The sequence below is a fragment of the Gopherus flavomarginatus genome, chromosome 2 (assembly GCF_025201925.1).
Source record: "Gopherus flavomarginatus isolate rGopFla2 chromosome 2, rGopFla2.mat.asm, whole genome shotgun sequence".
Lineage (NCBI taxonomy): Eukaryota > Metazoa > Chordata > Testudines > Testudinidae > Gopherus > Gopherus flavomarginatus.
In genome coordinates this window covers 72,936,817-72,962,400 of record NC_066618.1, presented here as the reverse complement: position 1 = coordinate 72,962,400, position 25,584 = coordinate 72,936,817, and the positions used below count along the sequence as shown (strand labels likewise).

At 43.1% G+C, this 25,584-nt stretch overlaps 1 protein-coding gene across 4 annotated transcripts in view; it reads right to left on the bottom strand.

The window, feature by feature from the left end:
* Positions 1-7,221: 7,221 nt before the first annotated feature.
* Positions 7,222-25,584, bottom strand: part of NR1D2 (nuclear receptor subfamily 1 group D member 2) — a 746,221-nt gene continuing 727,858 nt past the window's right edge. For 3 of the 4 annotated variants that reach the window (XM_050938438.1, XM_050938437.1, XM_050938440.1), the window contains 7 exons: positions 24,243-24,372; positions 23,551-23,639; positions 22,591-22,735; positions 20,473-21,077; positions 17,969-18,154; positions 12,375-12,585; positions 7,222-10,284 (listed from right to left, as the gene is read on the bottom strand). In XM_050938438.1, the coding sequence (XP_050794395.1) occupies positions 10,088-10,284; positions 12,375-12,585; positions 17,969-18,154; positions 20,473-21,077; positions 22,591-22,735; positions 23,551-23,628 (1,422 nt within the window). In that variant the 5' untranslated portion in view covers positions 23,629-23,639; positions 24,243-24,372 and the 3' untranslated portion in view covers positions 7,222-10,087. The remainder of the gene's footprint in view (positions 10,285-12,374; positions 12,586-17,968; positions 18,155-20,472; positions 21,078-22,590; positions 22,736-23,550; positions 23,640-24,242; positions 24,373-25,584) is intronic. The other variant, XM_050938436.1, reaches the window with a different exon arrangement.

Below are 25,584 nucleotides of genomic sequence, written 5' to 3'. Positions count from 1 at the left end.
TGTTCCTGCTAATTCCAAGGCACAGTGGATAAGGTGAAGTTAGAAAATTACAGAGTGTTGTTATTGTTGTTGTTTTAATGGTGTGTTTAACTATGACTTTCTTCATGTAAGAAAACAATATTATCTCTGTAGTACACTTTTATACAGTGTATCACAGCTCCTATTAGCATAATCAATAGATTGAACTGATGGACTCTCTTATGCCATTCAATACTCATTTTTGGTCCTTAGGAAAAAAATATCTAGTAGCTAATCAGTTTGGTTAGTCTTTGTTTCTTCTAGGCACCTTTGTAACAATTTGCATCTCAACAAACCCCTACCACATGACGATCTCAAAGCGCTTTACAAATGTTTTTCAGTGATGTCTCATAGCAGCCCTGGGAGATAGTATGGTATTTACCTTCCTCTTATACAGGCAGTGAAACTGAGGAACAGTAAGCTTAAGTGACTTGGCTCAAGGTCCCACAGCAAATCAGCAATAGAGCCAGGAATAAAACCCAGGTCTTCTGTTTCAAGCCTCTCTTTGCTTTACAGTTTTATCATGAGAGAACACAACATTGAAGAGTTGAGTTACCTAAGCTGAGGCAGACCCTGGTCAGTTTGTGATTAGTGTATACAAGGACAAGCCCTGTTCATTGTCATTTCAGTTAATCAGGGGTGACACCTGGAGGTCAGTGAAAGGTGCTTTGTAAGTGCAAAGTATCAGAGTTTGGTCGTTTGCCTGAAAGAGTAAGAGACTGAAATGGGCATGCTTCTGCAATCAGATCATGCATGCCCATAGTTAAAGTGTCAATATCATAGTGAGCATGGACAATTTCTTTGTGTTTTATGTTAACTGTAGGTTTAAATAGTAAATTATGTTGTCCCCTGGCATAACGCTATTGTCATTGGGTGAATTTGCTATGGCAGACTGCACTGCCTCACTCTCAAAAAGCCAAAGCCAATCCTACAACCTAGCAAATGATAAACTACAGCAGAACAGCCATAGCACAGAAAAGGGTAGTGCTGTGAGATGACCATTATCTCCTGTAACTGCTTGACACTTCGGCCCAGATTTCAATGGGACTGTGATGGAATGGATTAGCTCCAGAGGCCCCCTGCTGGAGGCCTTGTGTCCCTGCCTCCCCCTGCCCCAGAAAAGAGCAGAGGAGAAATCCCCCAGGCAGCCTAGAGTGTCTACAGAGGAAGCAGCCAATCAGAGGGGCTGCTGGAGTGACCACTCAGGTGCCAGGAGGGCCATATAAAAAGAAACGGGGAAAGAACAGTCAGTTTCTGCCTGGATCTGGAAGAGAAGGAATTGGGGTTCCTGGTTGGGTGGAAGAGTAGCAGGGCCATGGGCAGCTGTTTGGGCAGGACTGAGCCCGGGGAGGGCTACTGAAGGCTGGGGGAGCTAAGACAGAGCTCCTGGCTGGCTGAGGGTGTTGAGCACAGACTGAGCCCAAGTAAGGGTAATGTGAGGGGCTCCTGATGTTCATCAAAATGCAGGGGCATAAGTAGATGAATGTTTCCTGGCAACATCAGGTTGTGGGGTGTCTGTTACAGCTGTCCCCCTGCTGCATTCCTTTTTCCCCTCTCCTTTCTGTTTGTCCTGTGTGGCCACCCCTCCCGGCCATTGTGCTAACTAAAGTCACAGCCCTATTCATAGGAATGGCTTGTACAGACTAACTGAAGCCATTGCTCTGCCTAGGGAGGGGGCTTCTTGCTTCTTTGTTTGGCTCCTTTGTTCAGACCAGGGCTCGGTGGGGGGGGGCACTGCCCAGAAATGCAAGACCTGAAGTGGCCAACTAATTAAGCATATGAGTAATAGCTGTGGCTCAGAACATGCCCAGGCATGCTTATGCTTACCTGCAGCCTTTCCCTGCCTTCTCCCCTCCCCTGTATCAAGAGGAGCCAATCAAAAGTACTGGTGGGAAACTGCCTGAGTTTGCCTTTAAAGCTGGACATTTTCTGATCAGACCTCGGAGAAGGTCCTCACTTTGCCACCTGGTCTGATCAGCTAGGGGTCTTTAGGGGGCCCTTCTCCCCGCTCTCATTTGTTTTTGAGCGTACCCCCGTTTTTAAACTCCCCTCCCACGAACAACGAATTTGTGCCTGGAGATCTCCTGATTATTGTAAGTGAATCGAGTCCTCTCTCCATCCTCTGATGCTACTGCTGTTCCTGCCTCTGTGCTTGCTGCTGTCCTGGGGATTGGTAAGAACTCCCTCTTGCAGACTCCCCTTGTCCTAGCTGCTGGCCTTGTTTCCCCAGCAGACAGACCCAAGCTAACTCCTTGGTCTGTATCTGTAATCTGTTTCTTGCTCCGCAGAGCCTTTGCTGCTAAAAATAAGCCTGTGCCGCTGCTAAGCTGTGCCTTCCTGGACTGTATCCTGGGCTGCCGGCTTGCAGCCGCCCCACTGCTGCAGCCACACACACACCCCCGGGGCTGTACCCTGGGCACACACCACTCTGCCCTCTGGAACTGCTCCCCCTCCCGAACAAAGAATCGGCATAGTGTAAGGTGCACCTATTAGAATCAGGTTCTTAGTCTAGATAAGTTATAATTTCATTTTGCATAGCTGTGGTTAAGTTAGGTTTAAAGAATTGTTTGTATTGTGCTCTGTATGTTAGGTTTAAAAAAGAATTGTTGCATTGTGTTCTGTTACTTGCTAATTTGTGTAGTCTTGGTTAAGTTAGATCATAAATAAGATTTTGCTGTGTTCTGTATAATTGTGGTTGTCTGTCTTCCCACTGCCCTAACCCCACCCCTTCCAAGCTTGTCCGTGTCTCCCCCAAGGCTCCCCAGTCACTCGTTGCAGTCTCTCTGCTGTTTAAAATTGCAGCCTGTCTGCTCTGTCTCCCTGAGTTTAAATCTCCCTCCGCAGCGCCTCTGCCTTTGGTCTCTGCTCCACCACGTGCTCCTCTTCCCCCATCCCCAACCTCATTCCTCTACCACTGCCTTTCTCTCTCTCTCTCTCTCTCTTTTAATCCCTCCCCCCCCACCCCCACCCCCGTGTTCAGCCCGCTCCTACTGCTGCCAAACCTCAATTGTATTACTGAAGTCTAGCATAAAACCCCATTGGTTACTATTTTTCTCTCTGACACACCTCACATTTTACATTTACACCACTGTGACACATTTTTACCTAGAGTTGTTAGTTATTTAACACATTTTACCCATAACTGTTAGTTGGTTATATGCTGCTGTGACACACCCTTTACACAGAAATTGTTAGCTACCTGTTAACACTGAAGTATAAATGTAATTGGTTACCAACTGTATTGTACCCCACTACTGAAACCCCCTATACTATTTACTAAAAGAAACTCCTCCCTAATTGTCTACCTTAACAAACCCCATACCCGTCACTATTGAATTTTCCCTGTTTTTGCATTTTCTTAATAAAGTTTATTTTGCACCCCACCAGTGTAGTAGTTGTCCCCCAAGATCCCCTACCTGCTGGCAGGGTCATGAGGCTCTCTCTTATTTGGGAAACTAGCCTTTTCTGCAGAAAGGCATGAGCATAGGTTGTGAGAGGGCTGGTTCAGCCAATCTGCTGCAGCAGGGATCTCAAGTTGTTTCAGGAAACTCAGATGGCCAGGTAAATGAGTAGCGCCCAGGGCTAGGTGAGGTTATTTATAGAAGGAGAACCACTGAGTTATACAAAAGCTACCAGGAATTGTGCTGCCATGGAGTTGGCTGTATGGGAGTACAGGAATGAAGGAACAGATCTGCCTTGGTATACTGTTCTCCTGCTGATGCCAAGGATTCCCTAGAGTGTGTTCCTAGACCTGTGGATTGTTAAGCAAGGAGTGAGCCCCATCCTGCCAGACTAACTGAACATCCAGGGGAAGAGCCTTGCAAACGGAGGATGCCTGTCTTGATCCTGTGCTATCAGGTGCCAGGGTTCTGCCAGCTGGTCCCTCTGCAACTAGCACCAGTGCTGTATCACAGCTGGCACTTGTGTGCATGCCAGGCCCACTGTAAGAGCAGCACTGAGCTGGACCACCCAGGAAATTAACTACTGCCAAACAATAATTGATGCTTCAGGTAGTAGTAGTGGCCATTGTGAATTCGGCGCTGCCAAATACAGAGGCAGAGCCACTCCCTGCCCTGAAGAGCATATAAAAGCAGATGTAGCAGAGCGGCACCAATTTGCACTTTTAAGGCCATGCATCAATCTAGCCACCAGAGGGGGCTCATTCACGCCACTGACTAGCTCGTCAGTGTAATAAGGGCTACAAAGGTACCAGGGACAGTGGCAAGGTGCCAGTAGAACAAAGAACAAAAAAGGGCTGCTAGGAACACAGAACTAAAGCAATCACAGAAGAAAGTCCTGAGCTAAGGGGAACAGATGAACAAGGGAGCCTAACTGAGCAGTGGGGGGGAAATAATATGGGTGAAAGGTAAAGAGGAGCCATCTGATTGGAAACAGCCAGTGCGCCAACTCCCAGCCACAAGTGAGGGTTTGCCTCAGAAGGACCTAGAAAGTGCAGCCCTGTTAAATGAGGTGCAGCTGAACTGTGGGGCCACAGTCTACAGGACAGCATGCCAGGTAAGCAGCTCCTTAACCAGACGCTCACATAGGAGTCTTCCCTGGCTGGGCACCTGCACAGCACGGGCTTTACAAGCTAGCTGGAACTATGGTCTTTGGTCATGATGCTCAGGGATGCCACTCCTGCACTTGGAGCAGGAGTGGGAGATTTGAGGGGGAGGGGGTGCCTTTAAGCCACCTTTGTGCGCCCACTGTTCTGGGGACATACAGCGGCCTACCCAGCCCCTAAAGATAGAGTGGCTCCTGTGACTAGCCATAGGGTGCTTGGACAACGCCTCCACGCCATCCAGTACACCAGAGCCTGGGAGCAGGGCTTCTGCAGAGCTTTTCCTCCAGTGCTTCTACAGCAGTTTGGGACAGTGTGAATGGGCCGTATCTGCTGAATCTGAAGTGCATTTAAACTTCCAGAACGGCAAATGGGGCAATTGAGAATTATGGTGCTTTGTCTCATTAAAAAAATGTTTTCTGTATGTAAAGTGTACCACATTAAAAAAATATAACAAGAACAAGATGTCAGTTACCTTATGCACCAACCACCTGTAGTGCTCCCTGTCCTCAGCTTACAAAACATGACCTGTAAATGAAGGCCAGTCAAGGAAAACGTCTCTAACACTTTAAAACATTTTATAAATAGCTTTTGGCCACCTCTCCTATTAGTATCACCTGAGAGATGTAGGTAACAGAAACTGGAGTTAAGGGCAGCCTAGAGAGTTTTCAGCTTGAGTTTTTTCTGATGCAAGAAGAGGAGGTTAGGAACCTACCCACTGAATAATTCCTGTCACACCATGAGGAAGTCTAAAGTGTGAGGCTTAACTCAAACTTGTGCACAGCCTCACTGCTGTGTGTTTACAGTTACACATGAGCACTGAAGCTGACCCTAAACTGTTACCAGTAAATGGACGGTGATGTCAACTTGGAAATCTTAACCAATGTTTTGGTAACCCTCACAAGGTCCACAGTCCTTAAGCAGTGGGCATTTTGCTAAATGTGATTTTTTTTTTTAAAACAAAGCCAGGTTTGAGGCCTGAGAGGGCCCTCTTTACCCACCCCCCCAAAAATACATTAAAAAGTGACATTTTCAACATAGTTTTTCTCTAACTAAAAAAATGTCTTTATGGTTTTCCCATATATAAATACACGCGCGCGCGCGCACACACACACACACACACACACAAATTGACCAATTACAACTTTAAAAGTAAACTGGGGAATAACTTGAGTGTTTGAAAACAGGGGCTCAGAAAGGAGTACCTATCTCAACCTTAACTACAGTGTGACCAACCTAAGGCAGGACTTCTGTACATGTTAATTGCAATGTCTTTTAACACATTTCATTTGCCTCTCCTCCTGTTTACCAGCACACAAGTGGACTCTGGTGATGTTACTTGAGGACGATTTATTAAGACAAGAGACTCTCAGGAGAGTCACCATCTGTGGTCACTTCAACCTAAACAGATGAAGGGGTTGGAAAGCCCTTCAGGGGAAGGATGCAATGATTACTTCCACTTAATTTTGGTAAGTGTTTAACAATTAAACCACAAAGCAGTTGGCTAGAAATAATCTTTATTCTCCATACCTCCCATAGTTTTAGATGACGGTTCAGAAACAGGATGAGATACTGTCTATGCCCATGTCCATTTATACTTTAATACATTGTTCCCAGATATTGACTACAACATTAGATCCGTCTTCCTTGTAAAAGGTACCATTTATTTCTGTTAGTGCATGAACAACTGGAAATCAGAATTTGGGACCAAGTCAAGGCAAGATCCTCATTTGAAGGGGCACCGTCAACTTGAAATCCAGTTATTTTCTCCAAATGAGTTAAAAGTAATTTCTCATCTGGTTCCCTGCCTCTTTTGGAGGACTCTGTCACGCTCTTCCTCCTCCCCTCCCACATGATGCTGTGTGTGAGATTCCCACGGCCCATGCTTAAGTGCTCTGCCTAAGGCTGGGATTCTGCCAGGGGCTGCCCTCAGGCCCCGTCCCTGCACCAGCACAGAACACGGCTGGAGTCACAAAGGTTCTGTGGGGGCAAAGGTTTCAGACCACAAGGAGCTCACTACAGGACTGAAGCATTTGGTGGCCAGCCACTCTACACGGCAAGCAGTGCCAATACACAAAATACTGCCAAATTCACAAAGCCAAATAGCAAGAGTTTTCTCTATTTTTTTTCAATAAGGGGGGTTTTAGTGTGTGTGATTATTTTGTTTAGCAGCAGCAGCTATACAATCTTCAGGGAAGTTTGACAGTGCCCCTTTAAATTGTGTTTCCAGCTCTCCAGAACTGATAGCTTGAAATGACGAACGCTTCAATTGACATTCTGCAAATTTTAAATTGGAAAATCAAAGCTAATCAGTTGCTTTTGTGCGCACTTGTCTCCCTGAGACTAGTTTTACAGAAAACAAACCAAGTACCCTACTCAGTTACAATACAGTGAAGAGGTTTTAAATTAGTATTAAACCGACAGAAAGCTACTCCTACCCTGTTTGTAATAATAAATCTGCAACTAACCAACCATTCATCCACCTTGCAGGAAAAATCAGTATTTTATGCCACTGTAAATCAGTGTAGCTCCACTGACCGTACACCAGTTGGCGTTCTGATTCCCTGTGCCTTGGCATATGTACTGGTCCTCCCCGATGTAGACTTTACACGTATAGAGATATATAACAGCATGGAAACAGCTTTGTTTGCTAACATAATGCCCATATTTAATCTTTTTAAACCTGTAAAATCAGAGGAACATTTCAATAAATTCATACAGTACGTTATATTAATCGTTCCGCAAAGTCCCATCTACAGTACTTATAAGTGTCCTGCCTGAAGACTATTATCTCAGCATTTAACAAGTGTATAACCAGTGACACAGTAAAAGAATGAGCTCACAAGACATGGCTAATGTAACTTTTTTTTGAAGTTCAGTTATGGAGCCATTTTGAATAGCTTCTTCTTTTTCATCAAACCTTTTGGCATGAATCTGGTGGGTTTTTTTCAGCTGATATAAGTTCTGTTTGCATTACATGTAGGAAGATTTCATTCAAATGAAATTGCACAAGTCAGAATATCTAGCTATTGGATATATATTGAAACTAACTAAAATTTGAATAAGCGATACTTACACAGTCCTGGTTATACATTCCTAAAGGCTTAATAATAAAAGTTTTAAAAAAGAGAGAGAGAGAGAGAGAGATGGTAAAGAGGCCTCTATAAAAAGCCAAAAATCAGGGGTTAGTTTGACCATCACTTTTGAAATAGGGTTTATAAAGAGCCACCTTGACTCCTTGCAGAAACAAATGATGCACTTGTGTCCTTTCATAAATGTGCATTTTAGAATACAAGTGAAGCTCTAAAACTAATAATATTGGTTGGACGCAGTGCTGACAGAAATGAGGGGGAAATGCCCTAGAAATGTAATCTGCTGAAAACATTTTAAAAGAGGGGGGGCAGGTGTTCTCCAGTGGTTGAAGTAGTTTGAAACAGGAGGAGAGCTCTCACCCCACCAGCTGAGGAGGAGGGGGAGCTATAAGGAAAGGCTGTGCCCCTCCACTTTTTGGCAAAGCAAGAATAGCGCTGCACTCTTTCCAGCTCCCCTTTAGTCTGGCTCCACTGCCATTCACTTTTGGGCAGAACTCATCACTTTCAACTGAGATTTCTGCGTAAGAACTGATGGCCCAATGTTCATGCTACAGTGCAGCCCAAGCCTCCTCTCACTCCACCGCCGTTAGTGGCAAAACCGCCATTGACTTGTATGGTGCAGAACTGGATCTCCAGGGCCTGATCCAAATCCCACTGAAGTCATTGAGAAGACTCGTATTGACTTCAACTGGCTTTGAAGCAGGTCCATAGCGTTTTGAACCTGCAAGGTTAATGGGAGTTCTGCCATCAGGTTTGCGGGCTTGTGCCCTTACACATCACATTAACCCTTCAGCAACAACCCTCTATCAGTTGACAACAGTTAGCGTTACACAATTTTAAGACCTTAGAGGGTCAAACTTGAACATAAGTCAACTAAACATGAAGGTAAAAAGAGCATTTTCTGTTCCCACATTATATGACAGTAACATGACTATAAGATTACTGCTTTGGCATTTTAAATCACAAGTCTGTGGTGTCACTTCCTGGTATAACAGAAGAAACCCGACTCCATGAGGAACCCCATTTCTAGGGTGGAAAGCAGCAGAATACAAAACAGACCCTCAAGTTTGAGAATTTTTGTGTCTGGAATAAATAGAGCCCCAACCCCCCAAAACTCTCTGTTTTGTTAAGCGAGTCATGATAACCAACAATCGAGTGCACCTATTTTGTGTACACAAAAAATGGTCTTTAAAAAGCTCCAATATTTACATACATATTAAGGCTGGGGGGGAAATAACATGAAAAGACAAAGGTGTCTCTCACAGTTATGTAGTCAAATCTTATTTAGCAGTCAAGTAGCAAATTGGTGTAGTGTAAGAAAGAAATGGTCACAGACCATATAAATGGAAAAAAAAGAAAAGAAAAAAAGAAACCCCAAACAAACCTGCAATCTGGATATTAGATGGCTACACTTTTCCTGAAATTTGTCCTTGATTCTTGAGGAGGAATTGATGGATTCTGTTGCTCATCCAGTAATCAGCTGTGCTGAAGGCTTGAATAGCGTCCAACAGATTTTTAACCACTATCCACACAAGATAAGAACTGTAGCTGCAACAATCAATCAATCTAACTAGTACCCTGAACAATTCTCTTTCAGTTAATAGTTCTCGTTATAAAGTTGGACCTGACTGCGATTCTGGTGCCACAGTATTTCTTATATTAACAAATATAGCATATCAATGCAAATTTGCTGTTTTCTAAAAATTATAAATGGTCAGATAATTAGTTCAGCAAGAGACAAAGTGCATCTATTTTGGTTCTTTCCATAGATCACCTGCTTTTGCAAGTTTAATGCCTTCACAGTTTAAAATATTGTGAAGAAATTATGTCTATATTTTTATGTAGAACAATTTATATACATACACAAATATATATATACACACACAATTCTGTACTTTATATAGTCATTAACACCAACTATGTATCTATTTACATTATATACAGATGGCATGTGTATGTGCACTAAATGATGACGTGGACTGGAAATATTCTATGAAATTTCATGGAGTAAGAACAGTGAAACCGTGAGTGAATTAATAAAAGCTTTCCAGACAAGTAGGACTACATGAGTTAGAAATGGGAGAGCCCAACTGTCATTTCTCTCATTTCCCACACAGCTACTATGCTTTTGCTTTTCACCAGCGGAAGCTGACAGGTCTTTCTGTTGAGTGAAAAACAGAACAGTCAATATACTGATGATTCTGGCTATCTTGACGAACTCTGAATGCCACATTGCTAACCACTGAAAGTACTCACTCTGAAGTGTTATTGCAGGGTTACGGAATATCTACCAATCACTCAAGAGTCAATGAGGTTTTCTTCTCCAACAAGTGGTACAAACATATAAATAAGTATTTTAGCACAAAATATATAGCTTAACATGAGTCAAGTTCATGTATAAATAAGAGCTAAAGGCCTATGGGTGAACTTTGAAGGCCAAGAGTTCCTCAGAGTGCATGTTGTTTAAGGAACGCAAGTCGGGTAATTTCAAAAGAAGTTTTGTAAAAATAGAGGCTTCGTTTGGATGGTTTTTCATAATTAAGGTCCTTAGTGCACGAATTAGTGTCTCCTGCAGCGCCTCCACAGAGTTAACATTTTCTATTCCAGATCGATCTAAAGAGAAAGGGAGAGGGGGAAAAAAGGGTGGGAGAAAAGGCAGGCAGGCATAGCTTGCAGATCAAAAGTCAGTTGTTCAAATCAACGAATACAGGAAAAAATGTAAGCTAAGACTTTCAAACCCTCGTGCCGCAAGCGAGTCTCCCCACATCCCTATTTACACCCTGATTCAGCAAAGCTCAGACAGCCTGATTCAGCAAAGCAAAGCACTTATGTACTTTACTGAAGAGAGATGGATTTAAGCACATGCTTGAGGTAAAGTATGTGCTAAAGTGCTTTGCTGAATCAGGGCCTTAGCTGCATAATGAAAGTAGACTAAAATTTGGAGGTACTGAGCACCCAGCAGCTTCCACTGACTTCAACAGGAACCGCAAGTGCTCAGCACTGCAGAAAATCAGGTCTAAGAAAGAATTTAAGGGCCTAACTCTAAGGTCCTGTTTTTGAAAATCATCATCTTGGAGAAGCTATTTGAGCCAAGTGTTTGTTGCCCTCAGCAGCCACCGATGAATGGAAGCAGAGCAAGTTCAACACTTTACAGGCCTGGGCCCTTTCTCAGGTTATAGTTAGTTAGCAAGCACTGATAACACAACACGTCACAAGAGACTGCCACACCAGAACACGTTCACTATCTACATGTCTCAACATCCTTCCCTTTTTCAAGAAAAAATATTCCACACAGATTCTGCCTGTCTCAAATACAGAACGTGGGCGCACAGTTTGTGAGAGCATATAAGGAGCCTTCTCCCCCACACGCACATGGCACAGGTATGGGACCAGGCAGAAATGCAGCCCTTGTACACTTAAGAGCACAAGGACTGCTCCCTCCCTACCCTCCTGGGGCATGCAGAATCCCAAAGGTGGATGGGAAGGGAGGCATGGCCACTGCTCCAGCTTCTCTTATGTATTGGCTAGCAAAATGGAGGACAGGGAGAGAATAAGCTGCATTCCCAAACAGCTGTAGAAGCTGGCCTGCAGTCTCCACCTGCTGGTGCTGTTTTAGTTTTTTAAACACAATGTATCACAGCAGCAACATTGGAGAGAATGGGCTTACTCACTGGTGGGACTATTCAAGTGAGTAACTGCTCCCCATGTGAGTAAGTAGTTTACCATGTGGCCCTTAGAAAATGAATTGCTAGGTCTGATGGTGAACTCAAAAATCAATAACCTGGGAATTGTTTAAGGGCCCAGTCCTGCATGCCTTGCACCCTGGAAACTCCCAGTGATACTAAGAATCCTATTGAGAGTTTGGGATGTGGCAGGAATAAAACCTGTGGCCCAAATCTCAACTCTGATATTTTAGCATTTTATAGTAGCAGAAAACACAGTTTGATGGTCTTTAAAGTATTTAGTCAAGTCCCAGACAGACTAAAAGTGACAACTTTAGGAAAACTGGGTCAGCGCCAGCAAAGAACTCAGTGTCCTCAATTCCCACTGATTTCAATAGTTGAGGTTGTTCATCTTTTTAAAGATTTGATGGGCTCTTCAACTGCACAAAGTATGGTTCACTAAACCCTATTGCTAATACAGGTTCCAATCCAATTGCAGGATTGAGACCTTACCCAAAATAGTGAAACTACTAAACTATGTACCAGGCTTTGAAGATATCTCTGAGGTAAAAAGGCGCCTTTTTCTCCAATTACCCGCACTGGTCTAAGTCAGGAGTAGCTTCCCAGAAGTCAAGTTACACCTGTGTAAAACTGGCATGAGTAAGGGGAAAATCAGACCCATAGTTCCCACTCTTGACCTATTACTTGTCTGGCTGCTGACACTTTTCAGAAAGGATATTCTACTACAGCAGTGAGACAGCAGCAGAAAAAGCTAGATATTTTTCTTTTCTTTTAAACAGAAGTTTGAGTTCCAGAGTAATAGCAGGAAAGTCCTAAACATTTGCAAATCAGAACTGTTTTTCCCCCTTGCCAGAGCTGCAAAAGTTTTAACTACAGGCTGCCAGGAATTTAGAGAAGGCCCATTAAATCCTTCAAGCCAACTTAATTGGAGCTTAATGTATATATTTTACAGGGGCCTTCACGCTAATGACAACTGTATTCAAAGTTTGGCAAAGGTATAAATTAACTTTCTTTCCTTACCAGCAGAGACCAGGACAACTGCGGTAAACAAACTCATTTCCTCATCATTAAGTTGCAGGCCACTTAGTTTCTCGCTAAATTCAAACATAGAGTTGAGTAGATCGCCAGCTCCCATTGAATGCAGATCATCCACACTGTACTTCTTTCCACTAAGAAAGGTGACAGTACGTTCCTTCGCATCAAATAAAGACGCAAACCGTACCATTAAAACCTGGCAAAAGAAAGAAAAGAAAATATAGGCAGATTTGTATAGATTTAAGAGAAAATAAACTAATTTTACAACACTCAAATAGTCCATTCTTATCACTTAGCATCTTGATTAGAAATAGGCAGTACCCCACTTAGCTCTAAAGAATGATGCAAGGTACTTCCCTGAACTCTGGAAAAATAAGGAAAATTAGCTGTTGTTTGACAGGAGCAGGGGAGCGGGTGGAGGGATAGCAGAGCTAAAAGCTAAGCCTCAGACATCCTGAGCCATAAAGAAAACACTGTTCCCAAATGCATCAGTGTGAGGACTTGTTCATAGCTACTGAGCAAACAAAAATATTCATGGTATTAGAAGAAATGTTCTCTTCGCCCTGTATGTGAGAGCAGCAAGTAACGGTATCAAGCTAGATCCTCCTCTGGAGTAAACTGGAATAGCTCCACTGACTTCAATGGTGCTGTGGTGTCTTATACTAGCTGAGGATCTAGCCCATGGTGTGTTGTCTGTAAAAGTATCATGCCACTACTGGGTTTTCACTGGCAATGTTAGTGAGCCCTGGTGGAAAAGAACAGAATGTGTGTCCTTGGAAAGACTAACACAACAGAGCTTGAAATTACACCTTGTCTGTAGCTACCAATTGGGGATATATTTTTTGGTATCGGCATCTCTTTTTGAGCATTTACAACTGTCAGACTTCGCCTCCTTGTTCTCAGCTGCACTGTGAAGCTTTTCCGTGTAGAATGGTTGTAAGGTTCCATTTGCTCAACGTTTAACAACTCCCGACATGTTCCATTGTTTAAATATAATGTGCAGAACTGCCACTTTCTGACTTGGATAAACTAAAACCAACTTCATTTTAAAACATCCAACTTACTTTGTGTTATGGCCTTGATTCCCACCCCCACCCCGCTCAAAAACGAAACTGGCTGCTGGTGTGCAGAGACTGCCTGTCATCCTGACAAGTACTGTCTTACTGTTTACTTGCATTCCCGCCCCCATCTGGCTGTATCTATGTGTTGTCTCTTGTCTTATGTTAGTGTGTAAGTTCTTTGGGCGGGGACTGTTGGTAGCACCAGGGCACCTCTACAATGCAAGGTTAGGTCCTTAGGAAATGGATCCTTGGAGGCCAGCAAGCTGTGGGGGAAGCTGCCTGGTGCGAAATACTGTACTGGGGGGTGGCAGGGGAGGGTCTTAGGACCAGATCCACAAAGGCATTCAAGTGCCTAACTCCTATTGATCTGGGCCTTAGGCAACTGACTGACAGGTTAGAGCTAGGCATGTCCTTCAGCTCAGGATTCTCAGCTGGCCCCTCTCCTGGAGTTAAGCACCTAAGCCAGGTCAGCCCATGCCTCAGCAGCCCAAACCCAGACCTTTCTCGTAGAAAACAAGACACACCCTCACAAAGCCGATCGCCCAGTGGTTAGAGCACTTATCTGCGCTTCGGGAGGCCTGATTTCAAGCTTCTGCTTGACCTGATTTGGAGCAGGGGCATGAACCAACATCACCCACATCCCAGGTGCCTGCCCTAACCACCAGGCTCCTGGCTTTTCTGGGGACTTGCTCAATCTCTCCTCTTGAAGTTGTTCCACTTATCAGCTATTTATCGGAGCAGGGATCTGAACCTGGGTCGCCCACATCCCAGGGCAGTGCCCTACTCACATAAAATTAACCCCGTCCCGGTTGTCTTTTATGACTAGCCGTGGATCTTAAGTGTGCTCTGAGAATGCCTCTTGGAGCGGGCCTCGCTGGGGATATCGGTTGGGGGGAAACCCACGGAGGCTTCTGTTTAAGCAAGGGTTCGGTGCAGCTTGTTAGCTGTGGGACAGCATCAGGACCTAGGTGGCTCTGCGCACGCCTACAGGTGGAAACTCTATGTGGGTAGGCAACAGCTGAGCACTGATTTTGACAAGTTGTAACTGGCACCTAAATAGTGGACTCAGGTGCCTAAAGAGGGAATTAGGCACCTAAATACCCTTAGGGCTCTGGCCCAGGAGCACTATAATGTTTGGGTTCACTTTCAACACCCAAGAAATATATGTTGTGGTGAATTTTAGCACTGTCATAAACAGATAGCTAAGGGTTAATGTTCTTTTACCTGTAAAGGGTTAACACAGGGAACCAAACACCTGACCAGAGGACCAATCAGGAAACAAGACTTTTTCAAATCTGGGTGGAGGGAAGTTTTGGGTGTGAGTTCTTTGTTCTTTATCTTGGGTCTGTGCCCTCTCGGCTCTGATTTTTCTATCTCCAGATTTTCTAATCTTCTGTTTCCAAGTTGTAAGTACAAGGATAGTAAGACAATAGGTTTATATTGGTTTTTTTGTATTTACATGTGTGTAGTTGCTGGAATGTGTTAAATTGTATTCTTTTTGGATAAGGCTGTTTATTCATTTTTTTCCTTTAAGCAACTGACCCTGTATATTGTCACCTTAATACAGAGACCATTTTATGTCCTTTTTCACTCTTTTTATATAAAGCTTTCTTTTTAAGACCTGTTGGAGTTTTTCTTTAGTGGGGACTCCAGGGAATTGAGTCTGCAGCTCACCAGGGGATTGGTGGGAGGAAGAAGTCAGGGGGAAAAATCTCTTTGTGTTAGATTTACTAAGCCTGACTTTGCATACCCTCTGGGTGAGGGGTAGAGATTAGATCTCTCGGTACTTGTGTTTCAAGGACTTGAAGCAGGGAGGGTGGAATCCCTTTGTTTAGATTCACAGAGCTTGCTTCTGTATATCTCTCCAGGAACCCAGGGAGGGAACACCTGGAGGGGAGGAGGGGGAAGGGAAATGGTTTATTCCCCTTTGTTGTGAGACTCAAGGAATCTGAGTCTGGGGGTCCCCCAGGGAAGGTTTTGGGGAGACCACAGTGAGCTAGGCACTGTATAACTCCTGGCTGGCGGCAGCAATTACCAGGTCCAAGCTGGTAACTAAGCTTGGAGGTTTTCATGCTAACACCCATATTTTGGATGCTAAGATCCAGATCTGGGAAGAAATGTTATGACAAGCACCATGCAGAAGCCTATGCACCAATGAAGCCTTCAAAATACAGTTTAAATGGGCCATGAACAGTGGACAAGTCTGGGGCTGGCTTTCTGCAATGGGGAATTTCACTGTAAGGTGCTGAACACACCCCATGCTGCCACCATTTTCTCTGGAAACTGAAAATGCTCAGAACTTCACAGGATTGAGCCCCAGAAGTGTGGAGTCACTAGCCTAAAATAATGACTCTTCTAGGTGAACAGTGTGTTAATTCTGGACTTCAAACCGTACGGCCCACTCCTGAGCTGCTGTAAACCAGCACAGTTCAACTGAAGCGCTTGAGGCTATGCCTGTTTACACCAAGGGAGGATCTAGAGCTAAAATCAGAGTGTAAAATAAAATCTAGACTCCACATAGGAATTTTAGACAGGACGTCAAACTGGTGTTTTCAAAAGGGGCCTCAACCCTTTGTCCTTGTGCATGACTGTTCCGTAGAAGGCATCTCGTTTGTGCTCATGTACAAGTACTCAAGCACAAAACTACACACAAGTGATTGTACATACATAAAGAGAGGCTGTACTTAGAGAATTTGGCTCCCTGATGTTTTAATCTATATTAACAGCTCCAGTGACTCCTGGGACTGGCTCATCTCTTTTAACTATTGTAATTTTGGTTTTGCTTTTAAATTTTGGTCAGATGCCCAGAGGCCTTTTGACATTGGCACCACTCCACTGACATCCAGCTATTCATTATACTGTTATGTATAAACAAGGGAATAAAGGTAAGCATGTGGCCACCCAGAGCTACTTATTATTTTCCAAGGATATGTCTGAATGTTGAGAGTGAGTTTGCATAGGGAAACATTTTATTGATGATGCTGATCACTGGTGTGAAGACAGAAGAATGGGGCTCACTAGTTCAGGTGCTGAAGTGCCAGAGGGAAGGTTTAAACTTGCTAATGTGGTTGTTCTATTTTAAGTTATCCCCCCAGCTTGATGATGGTCTCTGCTCTGTGGAACATGAGCGGAGCCTAAAACGTGTAGAATTTTTCACACAGAAATCAGTCTTTTTGTATAATTCGAGCAAGAATATTAATAGTTACTTCAGGAAAAGATGTGCAGGGGAAAGGTGATAGTGAGGGCTAAGTACAAGTATGGTAATGAAAACATAAGACAGGGCACTGGAAGGGGGAGCAGTCAGAAGTAAAGAGAAACTAACACAGAGGATGCCAGGACCTGGGTCTGAGTTTCTCAGTGTAACATGTGCCTCTCACTCCAACAATTGACCATTCCAGAACTGTGCAGTTTAATGCATTATCAGTGAAGAAAGCAAGAGACCCAACAACTTTCAGGAGAAAATGATTTCTTCAACGCAAGTAAACACACAGTCCCATATCCCTGTTTAAAAATAAGTGTTACAGAAGCCAGAACTGTCTGAACGAGACCTTGAATTCTGTGGGGTCAGGTCTCCTCCAATCATGCAAGCTTAACTCCACTAATAATAGTGTGCATCACACACAGAGAAGGACAGGCCCCTAAATAAAGGTCATCAAGTGAGGGACACTGACACCACATCAGAAGTCCTTGCATTATTAACCAGCTGATACCAATTTACATACAGTACATAATGACCATATGCAAGCACGACTTATCATAAAGAGCTGGTGGTGCTAAGGCCCACTACTAATGAGCCAGCTATCAGCCACATTGTAGACACTATGTAGTGTCTACAGTGTAGCTACTGTATTGCTGAGTAAAGTTCCAGCTAGTGACACCAGGGGATACTGGAATCTCCAGTGACTGCAGTACTCCTGGTCACCACCAGAGGAACTCCTGTGCAGATGGAATCACTCTAGCCTCATCAGGTCTTTCTGCAGGAGACTTCAGGCAGCAGAGGAAACAGGTGCAGAACAGAGAACATGAGCCTCTGTGGGATGAATAATTCAGATTAGACCCACAGAAGCAAGGTTAATGCCTGCAGCCTTTCCCTACTGCTCCCTAGTTCTAGGCTAAGCAACAGGTAGCTATTTAAAAGAAACAAATGATGAGTTCTGGGGTGAGGGAGGAGGTGGAGCAAGGTTCTCAGCTGTCTAAGTCTGGGAAAAGGGTTTCTGGCTGAAAGGTTTTGCTGAGCTGACACAAAACTGCTAGGGCTTAAGTGAAGTTAACAGGCTCCAGATGTGAACAAGATCCTCAGCTTGTATAACCTGCGATAGCTTTATTGACATTAATGGTTATATACCATTATACACATTGAGGATCTGGCTCCATCTCTCTAATGGAGCAATTGCATACCCTGGGGGAAGTCTGATTCCAGATCGAGACACATGCATCTGTATTAATAAGATTGCTGCACAGTCAGCCTAACATCTAAAGCATGAAGAATGTTGGGAAGGCAATTACTGTGATTCTCACCTCAAAGGTCCCAGCCTTTAGAAGATTGACCTGGTCGTGCTGGGAAAGATCTCGGAACCCTGGAATGCGTTTTGCGAACTCCACCACTTCTTTCACTGCAGGGGTGAAGCTCATAGAAAATTCTTCCCAGACTTCATGGCCAGTCTTACTTGGGTCCACAAAGGGAGTCCTGCTCATTGGACAAACCTAGAATTTACACACACAGAAAAAAATCCCTCTTCAAATTATATTCCACATTTTAACCAATCTTTGAAAGAAGCATACTCGTTGTTTAGGACACCATCATGCTAATCATATACAACAGATAAAATAGGAATATTCATTAGTTAAGTACCAGGGATATTTTATGCAGCTTCATTAAATATCAGTTTAAAATTTTGCTAACTTTGGCTGCTCCAACAACGTAATTAGGGAAAGCTGCTACCATGAAGGGACCTGAAATTGAACACCCCATTTCTGATCTCACTCCTTCTGGCTTCTAGTTATCCCTGAACCTACCCTCACTTACTCCACTGTAAACCAGGATCAAAGAATCTAAACTGCCCTTTTACTCCTGGAATGGGCGGGGAAGAGAATGTTGATAGGAAAGCATGTTCAGACACTGGCTGTCATCCTGTTGGTATCTCAGGGACAGCTGTGACAAACTCCAGAAAAAGACAAACACCAGTGTCGAGCAAGCTCTGCTCAGCGTTTAGGAGAGTAACCATGATACACCAGTCTTGTCTGAAATCAAGAATCGCCAGAAACTAGGAGGTGGAAACATTTAGCCAATTTGTACTTCAAGGTTTGCAATTAAGGAGCATCACAGAACAAGAACTGGACTATTTCCTATGTTCCCCCTCTGCAGTCTGTTCCATCTGGCAAAGAGAGAGAGTCTACTTTAAGGAAAGAGGCAGCTACTGCAAGGTAAGGGGGGAGGGCTTATTTAAAAATGGGGCAAAGGGAGGGAAATATGCAGCATTGTTGCTTGACTTAAGTCAGTTAGGGTGATCAAAGAGGCTGCAACAAGGAAATGCTTTCTGGTATGTTGCTGCTACTGGACAGTCCTGGATGAGTGGGGATAAAGAAAGGAAGGGACCCGTCCTTGTAAATCCTATCACTGGCTCAGCGTTTAAATTGTCGTAGGGGTAGAAGGACAGGTTTGTTGTGGACAGCCCAGAAGCCTCCAAATCCAAATGTTTGAAGTAGTTTCCATAAAAACACCTGATCTCAAATAAAATAAATAAACCTAGCCCTAATAAAAATAAAATAAAATAATGACCTCATAGACTCTAGACTCATAGACTCTAGGACTGGAAGGGACCTCGAGAGGTCATCGAGTCCAGTCCTCTGCCCTCATGGCAGGACCAAATACTGTCTAGACCATCCCTAATAGACATTTATCTAACCTACTCTTAAATATCTCCAGAGATGGAGATTCCACAACTTCCCTAGGCAATCTATTCCAGTGTTTAACTACCCTGACAGTTAGGAACTTTTTCCTAATGTCCAACCTAAATCTCCCTTGCTGCAGTTTAAGCCCATTGCTCCTTGTTCTATCATTGGAGGCTAAGGTGAACAAGTTTTATCCCTCCTGCTGATGACACCCTTTTAGATACCTGAAAACTGCTATCATGTCCCCTTCTCAGTCTTCTCTTTTCCAAACTAAACAAACCCAATTCCTTCAGCCTTCCTTCATAGGTCATGTTCTCAAGACCTTTAATCATTCTTGTTGCTCTTCTCTGGACCCTCTCCAATTTCTCCACATCTTTCTTGAAATGCGGTGCCCAGAACTGGACACAATACTCCAGCTGAGGCCTAACCAGCGCAGAGTAAAGCGGAAGAATGACTTCTCGTGTCTTGTTTACAACACACCTGTTAATGCATCCCAGAATCACGTTTGCTTTTTTTTGCAACAGTATCACACTGTTGATTCATATTAAGCTTGTGGTCTACTATGACCCCTAGATCTCTTTCTATCTGACAAGATGAGCAAGTACTAAAAGACCCTGGTAAAAACAGATTTAAATCAACTAGATTGACTCTAGGGACGAAATCCTGACCCCACTGAAGTCCTCACTGACTTCCAGGGGTCCAAAGTTGCACCTCAGAACTTGTGTTTGGATACTTTTTAACATACACTTCAAGTTAGTGTATCACCAAGAGAAAAAGGGTGGAAAAGGACCTACTGATTCACAGGGCTCACTTTTCCAAGAAACCTCCTGTAACCTGATTTTCAACTATATATTTTATGTGCTTTAGTTGAAAACAGACTATCTGGCAGCTAAAAGCATTATTAGAAGAACCATCTCAATTGCTTGATTTCAAATCCCATACACAGTATAAGCCGTTGATCTCTAGTAGTTCTTTGCCCTAAACTCTGTTGGGTGCTATCTGGACCAAATTCATCTGTGTGCAACTTCACTGATTCTGGGGCTACACTTAGCCCAATCTATATTTATAGATCATTAAAAACACATGGCAAAAAAGTCTCTCTGAACCAACAACAACAGACATTACTGTACCAGGTGCATTCTCCCTCCAGTGTTGCGTGAGTAAACATTCATGTTCTCATTTGCCGAAAACCCATCTTCTGGGATCCTTCCACACATTCTTTGAATATAACCATTGGTAAAGTTCATACAGTGGCCATTTGGATAATGCATTACATTTCTCCCTTTGTATTGTCCAGCAAGATGTTGCTCACTCTCGGTATAATGGGTGTCACTAAGCCCACTGCTACAATGGTCACTATTCAAACTATATTGCTCAGGGTTCTTTGGAATTCTTTCCCCGCTCTGTGGCTGCCTGGCCTCAGCTGGGTTTTCGGATTGCTCCTGGTTGTACATGAAGGTGTCCTTGTGGGCTCTGGTCACCATACCAATCACTTCGTCCTTCGCAACGTCAGAGGGAGGAGGAGGAGATGGACTTTTGATGTTTTCCACCGCTTGTTGGGGTTTGGATGTAAGCGCTTCTTGAGACAATGGGGGCACTTGCTCCTGATGCTCTGTTAATGTTTCATTTGGCAAGTGACCATTGAACTGGCTGTTCATCATGGTCTTCATGGCACTTTGCATTTCAATCAGCATCCTCTGTTTTTCACGTTTAGGAATGCGGCCAAATCGAACAGCTAAGGAAGAAAAAAAAAGGTTTTAGTTACATAGGTGCACACCAAATTCAGTTATGAAAACCACTACACACGAAACTGATACTCTTGCCTTTTTATGTTCGGGCACTAATCCTGATCTCATCTGCATGGCTATATATCAGCAGTAACTCCACTAATGTTAATCCAGTGTAAAGCTGGTGTCAGATTAGAATCGGGTCCAAGATCATGTTATGCACCACTGTTTATATGTAAAATGAAGGCAGTGACAGATACTTTTGTGTTATTTTTATGTCCCTTTTCTTGGTTACTCCAAACTAGGCCTGGTCTATACACACAGTTGCACCCAAATGTGTGCTTCAAAACTGATGTCGTTAAATCAGTGCAACTTTGTCTGTGGACACTCGGAAACTGATTTAAACCTGGTTTATATCACGTTAGTTTACATCTGTAGGGCTAGTTTTAAACCAATGTAAGTGTGCTTGCCCAGGAGTTTGGCATTTCATTAAACTGGTTTACTTAAATCGATCAGGTACCAGCCTGAGTGTAGACAGCCCCTTAGGGGTTGTTGTCAATGATACTCAGAATGACAGCACAATTCTTTTAAATAAAGTTCTAGGTTAATTTTGCCCAATGAGTGTTAAATTTGTTCCTGTTCAGTACAAATCTGAGGGAAATAAAAAGTGAAAAAAGGTGGAGGTAGGGAGAGAAGTTCTCAGCTCAATTAAATTTGTGCTTTGGAAGCCAAACAATCTACATTTTTCAGCACCTCACTGAAAACCACTGCACGAGATAGACTTTTGGTGAGGTGTACGGAGATTTAGCGGTGCAGTTTCAGTTACCATTAAAGTTGTGCAGCTCTGTGCTTTCTCCTTGCACTGAAAACTTACTCCTGAAACTCTACTTTCTGTAATAGCCTTAACGTGAAGTGACAATAAAAAGATAGTGTGCTATGGGCCTGACCCAGCTCCTATTAAAGTCTTTCCACTGACTTCAGTGAGAGCTAGATTGGGCACCATTTCCTCTAGTTTAATAATAAAACCTAGGAAATGTATGCAATACATTGGACAGGAGGGTTCGGATTCTTATCTCAGTTACACCAGTGTAACTCCACAATAACCCCACTGCCACCAAGAATGTTATTCTGGATTTACACCAGTGTAACTGAGATCAAAACCTAGCCTAATACCCACAGAGGAGCTTAAAATATTGTTTAACTCAGTAAAATAAACTAAGACTGTTACATCAAGTCTGTCCACCTAGCAGCTGTCGTGCGTCCTATTGTATTAATCCCAACTCCAGATGCTCAGAGAAGGGATGGCTTTCTTGGCTATTTTATATATGATGGTCAGTACAGCCACACAGTGAGAAGACCTAGCTAATCCACATGTAAGGGACAACATTAGCATCCGAGTACAACGGGCTTCAATTGTCCGTTTCTGCCTCCTTACGACCTTTGACACACACTCTTTTGAGATGGGAGGCATGCGCAGCACAATTCACTTTTACAATGTCATTATTCAATTCGGGAACGTACCATCTCTTGACATTCCAACAGACAAACATTTTTTGAAGCGGCATTGCTGGCATCTGTTCCTATTCATTCTCATTATAGAGCAGTTGTTATTCTTCAAGCACTTCTTATACTGGATGTTTTGCTGAATGCTTCTTCTGAAAAAACCCTGTCGATAAAAAACACAACCCATTACCATACAGATCAAATCTTCTATCAAGATCCAGCCATTTGCAAGTAAGCTTCACTTCCTCATATACACTTTCAGAGCCATAAGTAGTAGGTGCCACTCATAGCACCTTACAACTTCTCATGACCGCTTTTCCCTCAGACAGTTTTGCTAGCACAGTGAAGCATAATATGTAAGGAAGAACACGGCAGGATTAATACAATAAACTGGTTTTTCTAACTATAATAAATTCTAACAGTTTCCCCAGCAGTCAAACTTAAGATCCAAGGATTTTCAGTATTATTATCCTCATTATACTGATGGGGGAAACCAGCAAAGCTGAGAGGTTAAGTGACTTATCCAAGATCACACAGAATATCTGTGGCAGGGATAGAAATAGAATCCAGCTCTCCTGACTCCCAGCCCCATATTTTAGCCACAAGACCACTCTTACACAATGTCTAACCTCCTCCATTCAAGAAAATGGCTTTCACATAATTGCCAAAAGCTCCTTCACAAAATGGGCCATTCATGGTGTTCTAGTGTCTGAGAACAGAGCTTTGATCCATCAGTGGACATGCAGGCCACCAGTTTAGTTGTTCCCATGGGAAGGCATGGTGTATTCCCAAGCAGCTTGTCTTTTTAAAGCAACCTGCGTATATTTTTAAACTTCTCAGATTCATGTTTTATTAGATTAATATGAATTTAACTTTTCAACATCAGCACCGGCTTACCCCATGATTCCAATTATTAAGTGCCCAGTGATTTGAAAACTAGTCGGCATCCACAACAGAAAGGAGACTATTATACTTTACCTTACAACCCTCACAAGCATGAACACCGTAGTGAAATCCTGAAGCGACATCCCCACAGACTTTACACAGGAGGACCATGCCATTAAATTCTAGAAACATAACCAAAGAAAGTGGGCATGAAAATCCAATGGTAACGTTCTGCCTTGTCTACACTGGTAGCGGTATGTAGGGTACATGTAGCTACACACCCCAGTGAAAGCGAGTGCGGACCTGCTGGAGCCTTTCCCTGCAGTGAGAAAAGGCTCTGGCAGTGGGACACTACGTTGCAGCCTAGATAGGGAGGCACTGCTTGGGCACATAGAGAGCCACATAGGGTATATACCCTAGGGTTCAACCAGGTCTCTACTCTACTTGTCTAAGCAGTGCCTCATTGTCTCCACTGCTATTCATACCTGTGCCAGCTGGGCATGCAGTGTATGTATTCTACATACCACTGCAAGTGCAGACCTACCCATAGATACACTTCTGCCCCCTAAAATGTGCTTTGCAAATGAGCTACTGCAAATCAGTTCAATGTACAAGAAAGAGAGGAGGCAAAAACAAGAACACAGGAAAACCCTGCTCAACTCAGCAGGGATTAATTTAGGAAGAATCGCTGGATAGAATGGGGAGAACACACATACACTGGGATAACAGTGAATTTTTAATAAAAGTAGCATTGCACTCAATGGTAGAAAAAAAAGTCTGCTTACATTTATGAATTTTTAAAAGGATCATTTAGGAAACTAGGTCACCAAAGTTTGGGCTCAATCTGTCTTCCCATCAGGACAAGGAAGCCCATATAAATGTTGCAGTTTCCCCAACTGAGAATAAAGATCTTTTCTTAAAAACAGAAATATTAAAAGACACTGTTAACTTCAAAATCACATGTTGCAAACAAATAAGTCATTTTACCCTTTTTACTAATAAAAACTTTGGTCACATCTTGCAATTGACTCCATGCAGGCAGTCCTTCACAGCCACACAGAGCCTCCCCATTGGGATGCATTTGCAGAAACAGGACCTTACATTCTTAAAGGGGAAAGGACTTTCTAAGTCCAATTTGCTTGCCACTTTTTATGCTCTTTATATTTTGCATGTTTTGTTCCAGCTTGGATAGTAAAGAATGGGACTTTCCATAGAGTTCAGCATTGTCAACTCTGCCAGTGACTTCAGGGGAGCAGAGTTGGACTAATGCTGAGCACTAGAGCCGGTTGGAAAAATTTCACTGGAACCATTTGCCATCTGAGACTGCAGTTTCATTAAAGTTCAGATTTAGTCCCTAAACAGAACATGAACAAATGTCAATCTTGAAATCCTTTGTGAAAGGGAATGTCTGTCCTCTGCATAGGTCTGCTAAGTGCTTTTGAAAAATCCCACCCTAAAAATCAGTTAAATCAGTCTCAATTTTGTTTACAACCAATTACACTTTCAGGTTCTTACATGCTCATTCTGCAAACACTTAAGTGCACCAGCAGCTTTCTGTACATGAGCAGTCCCGTTGAGTGCTTCCATGTTTGCCAAACAATGCACAAAGCAGAAGAGGAGGGGAAAGGTCTTACTAAGATCTTGGATTTATTTATTTTGCGTGAGGATTGGGTGGGAGAGAAATATTTTTTTAAATAATTTGAAGGCTGTTTAAAGTACAATGATCAGACTTTAGCGCTGGCTTCATAATGCCATAAAAACACAAAACATGAGCATAGGTGCTGGACCCATGGGTGCTGGGGGTGCTGCTGCATCCCCTAGCTTGAAGTGGTTTCCATCATATACAGGGTTTACAGATTGGTTCAATGTCTCTCAGAACCCCCATTATAAAAACTGTTCCAGCGCCCCTGAATAGGAGGGTTGTCCAGAAAGTTTGACTGGCAAAAATAATTTTGTCTTGGGTAGAAGAAAATAAAAATTAAATTCAAATTAAAAACTTATTGAAATACTCTCTGATCCATATATCGCTGCAGTCACTATTCAGTGTTAACATTCTTGTAAACAAAAAACAACTGGGGATCACTTTTAGCTTGTAAAGATTGCTTTTAAAAATTCCTTTATTGCTAA